The sequence below is a fragment of the Gekko japonicus genome, unplaced genomic scaffold, assembly GCF_001447785.1.
Source record: "Gekko japonicus isolate JY-2015 unplaced genomic scaffold, Gekko_japonicus_V1.1 scaffold1060, whole genome shotgun sequence".
Lineage (NCBI taxonomy): Eukaryota > Metazoa > Chordata > Lepidosauria > Squamata > Gekkonidae > Gekko > Gekko japonicus.
In genome coordinates, this window is record NW_015171535.1 from 489,206 (window position 1) to 500,023 (window position 10,818).

General features: G+C 46.6%; 1 protein-coding gene across 1 annotated transcript; it reads right to left on the reverse strand.

Annotated features, from left to right (window-relative positions):
* Positions 1-6,577: 6,577 nt before the first annotated feature.
* LOC107117482 (craniofacial development protein 2-like) lies at positions 6,578-7,516 on the reverse strand (the record flags this gene model as incomplete). The annotated part of the gene is given in 1 exon segment (XM_015419609.1): positions 6,578-7,516. A coding segment is annotated over 1 exon segment (939 nt), but the record flags the coding sequence as incomplete, so codon positions are not given.
* Between the last annotated feature and the right edge of the window lie 3,302 nt (positions 7,517-10,818).

Below are 10,818 nucleotides of genomic sequence, written 5' to 3' on the forward strand. Positions count from 1 at the left end.
TGCTCAGCAATTTCATTGAGTGCCCACAAGTTCTTGTATTGTGAGAAAGGGAGAAAAGTACTTTTTTCTCTACCTGTTCTATCCCATGCATAATCTTATAAACCTCGATCATGTCACCCCTCAGCCGTTGTTTCTCCAAGCTAAAGAGCCCTCCACTGAGAAAAATTTCCCATTTATACTCACTCTCTGTTTCCTATTAATTAGCAAGTTTTTGATCCACAAAAGGACTTGTCCTTTTATCCCATGACTGTTGTGCTTACTTAGGAGCCTTTGATGAGGAACTTAATCAAAAGCTTTCTGGAAGTCAAGGTAAACATGGGACTATTTTTGTGCTTTTGGTACACACTGGTACTGCATACCAGCCCTTTATTGGGGTATTCTCTCAAGTGGGATGGAGTGGGATTGTGCTGACCAATGACAAGCCAGGCAATGGGGCGAGTTACCACAGGCCCAGGCATGCAAAGAGCTGAAACTAACCAAGTGGGTGTGGAGCCCAGCCATCACGGTGGTGGAGGAATTCATGGGGGAAAGGCCAGATAGAGGAAGTCAGTGGGAGAAGAGCCCAGTGGTGGGAAAGCAGCCTACGGTCACCTGCTCTTCCTCCCGCTCTCATAGGAGCACAAAAGCAAAAGGCTAGGAGACCAAAGAGGCCAGGAAGGGAAAGGCAGGCAACAAGGCAAGCTATGCAGCCCCAGGCAAGCGAGGAGCCACTATGGCCCTGTGAACCTGGTGGGCATCGAGCCCAGCAGAGAAGCTGTCCAGGGAAGAGCCTAGTAGAGAAAGAGGAAGTGGCAGTCATTCACCTGTTCTCCTGCTCTCCCTCCCTTGCGGGGTAGAAGGCAGCAGGTGAGGCAAGCACTCCCCAGCAGCCAGTGTCGCTGCTTATACTCATTATTCCATGGACCTGGGCTTCAAGCAGATTGCTCCAAAAATATCACTAAGCAGCAGACACCAAGACCAATTTCACCAAGACCGATTTCACACAAGAGCTGCGCCGTGGTAACACCTCCCTTTGCCCCGCTTCTAGTGGTCAATTTCCCACTCAAAGCCACGCAGCCGCATTTTGACCTGCAGCTTCGCCCGATTTTCCCCACGGTTTCGTGATCCTCAAAAAACAGGATCATGAAACCGTGGGGAAAATCGGGCGAAGCCGCGGGTTAAAATGCGGCCACGCGGCTTCGAGTGGGAAATTGACCGATAGAAGCAGGGCAAAGGGAGGCACGACCGTGGCGCAGCTCTTGTGTGAAATCGGTCAAACAGTGAAGAACAAAGTCAGTATACGATGCCAGGTGAGAACATAATAAAAAATAAAAAGGCAATTTAAGATGTTTAAATCTCTAAATTAATTATATATATGTACCTGCAGCCCTATTTTTAACAAAAAAAAAAAGCACTGGTTGCCTCCACCTCTTGATAATTTTCCCAGCCTCAAATGCTGAAGGAAGAGGGTCCAACAGTCCCCCATTTCTCCCTTTTCTGATGGCTGGAGATGACATCCTCCTCAGCTGCTTCTCAACTTTGTTTTTATAGAGTGTGGAAAGTGGCGCATCTTTGCAACAGTCTGTCTTTCTAGCAGATTTTTCTCCTGCCCTTCTCCCAAAGAGATCAGGGTGGCGCAAATGGTCCTGCCTTCACCTTCTTATTATCACAGTGCCACACTGGCTTTTGTACTCTCTTGCATGACATCCAGGCCTTCCTGCGGCAACTGTGTCTTGACTGTTGTCTTGGCAACCCTATTTAGCCATTGTTCCTCCCTGGCTGATATTGGCAGCTCAGCTTCAAGGGGGAGGAGAAATGCCCCGAGGTTTCTTCCAACAGGGGCAGGACCAAAGAGTTCACCCAGAGCTCCCCTGACCTCCTTCCCATGTCACACTTGGGGGCTAGACATTGCGAGTTTAGGATCACAAGCCAAATATGGATTTCACCAGATAATTATAATCTGTCATTTTTAGTCCTTAAGGGGCAGAAAATAGAGTTTACTTATATGGTGGTCCAATTCTACACCTAAGCACTATAACAACTGCTACTTTCTTTATCAAGAGAAAATGTTTCTTTATCAAAGGAGAACACGTTCTGGAGGCACACCCAAAAGAGTTACTAGAAAAGCCCTTTAAAGTCCCAGAATGAACCCTAATCTGCTGAAACAGAAGTGGAAGTTTATTTCTATGCACACATCAGCACTGAAGTTTATTTCTAAGCAAGCACCTGCACTAGAGCCATTTTAGCATAAGAGTAATGGCATTGTTTTATTATACTGCCTGGATTTTTTTTTAAAAAGCACATTTGGAATTTGCCTTTGGAAAGCTGGATTGCACTGAACAAAGTTGAAGTCCAGTGGCACCTTTAAGACCAACAAAGTTTTATTTTGGGTATAATCTTTCAGATACATTGAGACAGAAGTCACCAACCATTACAGATAGGCAGAGGGTGAGGAGGGTGTTGCCAGGAAGGGCTAACTAGAGTGAAGATGCAGAAGTAACTGAGCAGTAAATACAGCTAAGACTAGAGGAAGGCAATTGGTAAGAACTGTGAATAGCAGCAAATTAGCATACGGCATAAAAAAAAGAATTTACAAACAGATGTGAGAAGTGTGCGTGCCAGTCTTCCCTGTAAACTGTGCGCATGAGCGGCCACTCGTTAACACAGGAAGCCTTGCTTAGCAGCAATCTGGAGCCATGCAGGGTCTTGCACTGCCCAGTGCCCATTTTAAGATTACAGCAGTGATATTCTGCTCAGGATGTGAACTGTTCCGCTCAGTAAGGGAAAAAAATAGAGGGAACATTGGCATGTACATGAAAGCTTATACCCAGAACAAAACTTTGTTGGTCTTAAGGATGCCCCTGGACTCAAACTTTGTTCAGATGTGAGAAGTGAATGATGTTAGCATGCATAGTGAGATAGGACACCAATATCTCTGTTAAACCCTAGGGATTCCATTGTCCTGAGCATTGTAATAACTTGTAAATCAGCAATTTCTCATTCTAGTTTGTCTCTGAAATTCCTTTGCAATAAAACAGCTACTCTGAGGTACTCCATTAAGTGTTCTGGAAAGCTGAAGTGTTCTCCTACAGGCTTCTCAGTTTTGTGATTCTTGATGTCAGACTTGTATCCATTTATCCTTTGGCGTAGGGTTTGACCTGTTTGCCTACGTAGAGAACTGAAAGGCATTGTTGGCATTTAATGGCATATATAGTGTTAGAAGATGAGCAAGTGAATGAGCCTGAGATGGTGTAATTGATATTGTTAGGTCCAGTGATTATGTTATCTGAGTATATGCAGCAGAGTTCAGTTCCCCTGGAGAAAATGGTCTTTGAAGGAAGGCCTCTGTGGCATTATTCCCCATTGAGGTCCCTCCCTTCCCCAAACCCTGTCCTCCCCAGGCTCTGCCTTCAAATCTCCAGGAGTTTCTTAGCCCAGACCTGGCGACCCTATAGCATGTCCCTGCCCCCAAAAAACTCCTGCCAGGTACCAGTGCTGAGCTAACAACCCTACACATTGCATCCTTTCCATCCTACAAGAATATCAATATGTAGTATACACAAAAAAGCCACCAGACAGTGCAAAAGAGCCCGCCACATAAATCCATCCTTAGATTTATTCCGTTAACAGTAATGCTCACATATCGAGCTCTATGGATCATTCTGCAAAATGTGCAAAACAGGAATGTTCAGGAGGCATTCTCGTAATGGAATTAGAACCGCAGTAGGACAGAGCAGCCAAGAAGGGCACCTTCATATGGGAGTGGATCCTGCATCGCTTTGTACCTTTGTAATCCCACATTCTGTACTGTTCACGCTATATGTGGCCTCGGAAGTTTGCTATTCACATTGTCATTTAATTAAGTATTCCTAGTCTAATAATATTGTCCACTGGATGTCCTACACTGTATGGAAAGATGTTTTTTTTCTCTTTGTGTATTCTGTAATATGCCATGACTCTTAGTGAGAAAGGCAGGCTAAAAATAAGCTAAATAAGTAAATAAAGTTGCCACTGTGTTTGGAAAACTGAAACAGCTGAACACCACTGAAGTACAATATTAATTACTAACAACAGAGTTACTTTACAAAGGTCCTGCTCCAGCTAAGCATGCATCTTCCTTTTATTATTCTGTGTCCTAGAATAATGCAACAACCTCTCTTAATTTCTAGAGAACAAAATAGATTAGTCACATTAACAATGTTCATAGCAGGGGTCTTTTCCTAGAAAAAGAGCTGCAGGAACTCATTAGCATATGGTATGCTAATGAGATACTATGCTATTAGCATAATAGCTCATTAGCATATGCAACGCCCCCTGACATCGCCGGAAGTGATGTCAGAAGGGGAAGCAAAAGGGGGGGCGGCATCTTCAAAAGCTTCCCCTTCCCCAGCCAGCGGGGGTGGGAGCAAAAAGAGAAGGGGGTTGGGCTGCAGAAGGAGGAAAGAGGGAAGGAGAGATAGAGAGAGAGAGTAGAGAGAAGGAACAAATAAATGAAAGAGTGAAAGAAAGAGAAGGAAAGAAAGAAAGAGCAAGAAGGAGGGAAAGAAAAGGAAAGGGGAAGGAAAGGAAGGAAAGGAAGAGGGCAAAGAGATGGGGGAGGGGGAGGCTCTCCCACCCCCCCACTCCCCCAATCAAGCCTCTGCCACCCCCCACGGATCCCTCACTTACCCTGGGGAGGTGGCGGGGGGCCTCTTCTGCCCTCCCACGGGCTGCAGCGCTCCGGCGCTGGCCCTGGGAGGTGGCGGGGGGGCTCTTCTGCCCTCCCACAGGCTGCAGCTCTCGGGTGCTGGCCCAGGGAGGTGGTGGGGGGGCACAGCATGGGGAGCTGGGGGCGGGGCTTGCTGCCACCGCCATTTGTTCCAGCGCCTGGGCTCCCGGAGCAGCACTCCGGCACGCTCTGGCCCCAAAAGACCCCTGGCTCAGAGTATATTTTGAAAAGAAGACAGACAGACAGATAATATATGGGGGGGAAACGATCACTGCAGATAGTTTTTGAGTCTAGAAATATCAAATGCTATTGTTTTACAGAAATGAACCATCTGTTTGATAAGTGTCACAAATTTTCAGAACCAGAGACCCTCCATTAGGTTAGCAGTTAATATTAAAATTGAAATAAGATTTAGTTGTACATCTTGATCACTGGCTATCATCCTGACTAAGTGTGAGGTGAGATCAAAATGTGAGCATCATTCAGAACTCTTAAGGGTCACTAATTTCTGCAAGAGAGAAAATGAAAACACATGTTTCATTTTCCCATGGAAATTGATGAGAACATTGCTTCCTTTGGATGGATACTGCCATTGTTGATCAATTTCAAGTCAGGCCTTGTCTAGAGGAGTGGCTCAATGAAGCATGATAATTTCTGATTCAGGCATTTATTGATCTGCAGAATTTGTATCCTGCCTTTATGCCCTTACAAGGGCTACCAAGATAACTAACGGTTTAAAAAGTACATGACAAAATGACATTTTACATTACATATTAAATTACATTAAAAATTCAAATTAAATTTTACAATAATTAGAATCAACCTTCCTCTCAAACACAGATCATTAAAATACATTTAAAAGATTAAAAAATGGTTAAGAAGGAAGAAACATTGAGGGAATGCCAAATGAAACAAAAAAGTCTCCTTGTCATTATTACATTTCAAAGGATGCTATTAGACTATCCACTTCTGGAGCACAGCAATGCCACTCCTTTCTGATATTGCTAATAACACCACAACTGTTTCAAAGGACAATTGTCATTACCATCCCCCTTCTAGTAATTCTGGCAGTGGAAGGAAAGTAGGACAGCAATGGCACAGAGGAAAGCTATTCAAACAAACATTAAGGTATATCCTGTGAAAGTGAGTGTCACACGAGTTGGACGACCCCTTGTCGCTCTCGCTCGATCCTGATTGCTGCAAAGTGTCAGCCACTGTGCCCCACCTCCCCGAGGAACCACAGAGGCCTCAGACTATCGGGAGAGTAGGAGATTACCTCCCCACCCTCTGCTCTCCCTTGACTGGTCAGACAATACACTCTCTCTCTCAGCTTGTCCTCTCTCAAGTCGCCAGTGCTCCACCCTCCATCCTTCCCACCACTCCCGCCCCCTTCTCTTATGCCAGGACACTGAGCTGTGGGTGTGGCATCTTCCCAGCTCTCTCTCTCTCGATCCAATGGCCATGCCGGGCCCATGTTTCCCCCTCCCCAAGCTGCTCTGGGCCATGCATTGCAGTTCCCTCTTTTCCTCTGGAGGCTTCCTTCCACGGGCCCTGTCGCTCATCTGGGGCAGCAGCACCCAGATGGCCCATGGTCATTCCTTGCTGTTCTCTGGAAATCTGCATTCAGTTGGGTAAATCTTTCCTTTTCGCCATTGCCTTTCGCTTTCCTTCTTTCCTCTGCTATTTGTAAAGCCTCATCAGAAAGCCACTTTGCTTTGCTTTCTTGCATTTCTTTTTCTTTGGGATGGTGGTGATTGCTGCCTCCTGTACAATGTCACGAACCTCCGTCCATAGTTCTTCAGGCACTCTATCTATCAAATCCAGACCCTTGAATCTATTCTTCACCTCTACTGTATATTCATCAGGGATGCGATCTAGGTCAAACCTGAATGGCCTCGTGGTTTTCCCAATTTTCTTCAGTTTAAGTCTGAATTTTGCTATGAGTAGCTCATGATCTGAACCACAGTCAGCTCCAGGTCTTGTTTTTACTGACTGGATAGAGCTTCTCCATCTTTGACTGCAAATTATATAGTCAATCTGATTTCGGTGTTGCCCATCTGGTGATGTCCATGTGTAGAGTCGCCTCTTAGGTTGTTGGAAAAGGGTGTTCGCTATGACCAGTGTGTTCTCTTGACAAAACTCTGTTAACCTTTGCCCTGCTTCATTTTGCTTTCCAAGGCCAAACTTGTCTGTTATTCCAGTTACCTTTTCACTTCCTACTTTAGCATTCCAGTCCCCTATGATGATGAGGACATCATTTTTTGGTGTTAGTTCTAGGAGGTGTTGTAGGTCTTCATAGAACCGGTCCACTTCAGCCTCTTCTGCATCAGTGGTTGGGGCATACACTTGAATTACTGTGATGTTGAATGGTTTGCCTTGGAATCGGACAGAAATCATTCTGTCATTTTTGAGATTGTATCCCAGTACTGCCTTTTGCACTCTCTTGTTGACTATAAAGGCCACACCATTTTTTCTACGAGATTCCTGGCCACAGTAGTAGATATAATGGTCTTCTGAGTTAAATTCGCCCATTCCTGTCCACTTTAGTTCACTGATTCCTAGGATATCGATGTTCAGTCTTGCCATCTCATTTTTGACCACGTCAAGCTTACCTTGATTCATAGATCTTAAATTTCAGGTTCCTATGCAATATTGTTCTTTGCAGCATCGGACTTTCCTTTCACCATCAGACACATCCACAACTGAGCATCCTTTCGGCTTTGGCCCAGCCGCTTCACTCTTTCTGGGGTTACTTGTACTTGCCCTCTGCTCTTCTCCAGTAGCATATTGGACACCTTCCGACCTGAGGGGCTCATCTTCCGGAGTCATATCTTTTAGCCTTTTGTTATTGTCCATGGGGTTTTCTTGGCAAAGATACTGGACTGGGTTGCCATTTCCTTCTTCAGTGGATCACACTTGGTCTGAGTTCTCTGCTGGGGCCTGTCTGTCCTGGGTGGCCCTTCACGGCATAGCCCACAGCTTCATCGAACCGCGCAAGCCCCCTCGCCACGACAAGGCAGTGATCCATGAGGGGGGAAGCTGAATATTAATATGCTAAGCTGGAAAACACAGGGATAATTGTGAGCTATGTAAGCTACTTGTGGTGTATTTTATTTACATAAGATATTTCTATCCCACTTTTTACAAAGCAGAAGCCGATGTGGTTTACAACCACTAAAAAAACCCCACATTACTTCAGAAAGAAAAGAAGAAAACATTAATTGATCAGACATGCCCTAAAGAGATTAGTGGCTGTACAATTGATAGTAACTGATATATATCATATTGGGGACTTTTTTGTACTTGGGTTAAACTGGCCTGGTTGTCAAAGGGGTTTTAAATCAACCAGATGCAGATTAGGACTGCCTGGCAAATCCTCCAGCCTCCAGGGCATCAGAGCCCTCCCACTGAGCCCCTTCAAATGGGCCACATCCCAATCTGTTCCTTTAGACAATAGGCTCCTGTTGGCCTTTGCATGCTCTTTACCCACCCCATTGTCTTGGAATAATATAATGCTGAAAGGAAGCCAGGGCCAAACACTTCAGTGTTTTTGCTGTCAACACTCACAAGCTTCTCTTGTGAAACAATTAAAATCATCACATAAGATCAAAGAATTACGGACCACCTCAAGATCAGATTATAAACATACAAACTGAGGATCTATAAGAAATCATGGGGGAGGGGGAAACAACTTGGAATTTCTTCATCTTCCCCACAACAGGGTGAGACTGCTGGGCTCCAGGGCTCGATTCATAGCTCCCTAGCCCTCATCCTCAGGAGTTGGGGGCTACAGCTGTTCTATATCAATGCGGTTCATTGCTAGGAGAGCAGGAAATGGTCTGTCTAGCTCCAGATGTGAGCAATACAGTGTAGCAAACTGACTAGTCTATCTGCTTTTTAGGGATGGACATGAACTGGGAAAATGTGGTTTGGTTCAGTTCGTGGTATGAACCATCACGAAATTTTAGCAGCCAAACAAACCAGTTTGGTTCTTGATGCAGCAGAATGTATCCCCGGTGGGCTAGAGATAGCCAAGCTCACAGAGGATCTCTGGCTGACTCTCCTCTACCTGCCCTCCAAGTTTGGTAATGATTACACTTACGAGCTCCGAGTTATGCCCCCCCCCAAAAAAAAATAAGGTGCCCCTATCCTCCATTCTTTCCAAAGAAGCAAAAAAAGCAAGGGCCCTGCAGAAAAGAATCAAAGTCCCAGAGAATCTTTCAGGAGAAGCTGAAGGTAGGGGGCATTTTGCAAGCCCAGCACAACCAGTGCCACTGTGGCACCGCAAACCCAACAGGACTAAGGTCAAGCCAGAGAATCGTTGCAGCAGAAACTGAAGGAGGGGCATTTCTGCAAACCCAGTCGAACCAGTGTCATGTGGTAGTGCAAACCTAACAGGACTAAGGTCAAACCAGGAAAGTGCTTTTGGGGGTTATGTCAGGTGCAGGTTCAAAAGTGTACAGAATGGACCCCATGCACATGTTCAAAAGTGTACAGAATGGACACCAAAGGCACAGGGAGTCTCACCCTGCCACCTGCTCCTCTATAATCTCTCAGAGTTGGGGGTGGGTTACATTTCTGGAGTCCCAGTTACAGATCCACCAAAAAAGGTCTCCCATTTTTTTTATACTCTCCCACCCCTCCTGAGTATGAACACCTCTGTGTGCAATGAGGGTGAAAGTGGGTGCAAAGGTGCTCATCGTGGGGGGAAGAAGTCCTCCACCCCCTGCTATCCCCGGGCACCAAACCCATTCTGCCAGCCTACTGGAGCCCAGCCCTAGCAGGGCATCTCATAGCATCCTTCCCCTGATCTGTTCCTGGGGTTCTCCACAGAGGCAGAAGAGTTGTTAGTACTGCCCAGAGACACCAGGAAGACTCTGACAGCAGTGATTCAGAGGGTGGAGGGGAGCCCACAGTTTGGCAACATTTTTGCACCCTCCCCAATGGCCCCTGTGTGGCGGAGTACTAGGTGTGCCACATGTCCAGAGGGGTTCAAACCCCCAGCACTTGTCCTCATCCATCCTCCATCCTCCACAGACACCTGCAAAGGGTGCACTGTGATCCAACTATGTTGCCACCAGAGAAAAGAGTAGCAGCCTGCGGGAGGAAGAAGAGGCCCACTCCCACTCAGCAGGGAGAAGTGAAGGTGGAGCAGGAGGCCTTTCCAAGAAATGTTTCCCGTACTCAGGCAGCCTTTGGTGGGACATCAAGGTGGGCCACCCTTCAAGAGATCAAAACAGCTATGTGGAGGGCCCAGAAGGCAGTCAGACACCTCATCATCAGTGAGATGATTGCTGTGGATGGCCAACCCTTCTCCCTCATCGAGGACATAGCCTTTCACCGGCTGCAGTGGTGATTGTCAAGGCTCAGCTCTCCAGAGCACAAGGCAGAACTGTGCACTACATGGCAGACCTCTGGAGCAGCCAGCAGGACTGTCAGGGAACGGCTCAGACCCTGCCACCAGGCTACTAATTGGTTCTGCTTGATTTGCAGGGCATAAATGCAGATCACACAGCACAAAACATTGCTACAGGGTGATACAGAGTATCCTGAGGGGGTGGGTAGGCAGTGGCAACATCATCCATGGCTACATGGTCATGGACGCCAGCACCATCATGCTGGCGGAGATGACACATGTGGACCTCAAGGGCATCATCTAGCTGGTGCATATGCTTCAGCTGTTAGTGAAGGTTGCTCTGGGGCTGGAGAGCAATGTCAAGGCCATTTGGGATGCTGTCCCCCTTGAGATGTGGTTCTTGCTTGAGATCCACCAGCATTTGGCTGCCCTCTTCTCAAGCAGCATGAAATCTGCCCATCTGCTGCGCGAGAGGCAGGGGAAGGGGGCTGAGGAACTCCACTTATGCCATTATTGTGCATTCGGTGGAGCAGAAGAGCACATTGCAGGATGTCATCTCATCCATGACCATCCTGCACAGGAAAGAGGAGCTTAGCATCAGCGCCAACAACTGGCCAATCCTCTACCAAATGATGCATGTCCTCAAAACATTCCAGGACACCACCAATGTGATCTGCACCTATAAGGCCAACCTGGGGCAAGTACATAAGAACATAAGAGATGCCAATGTTGGATCAGGCCAAAGGCCCATCCAGCCCAACACTCTGTATCATAC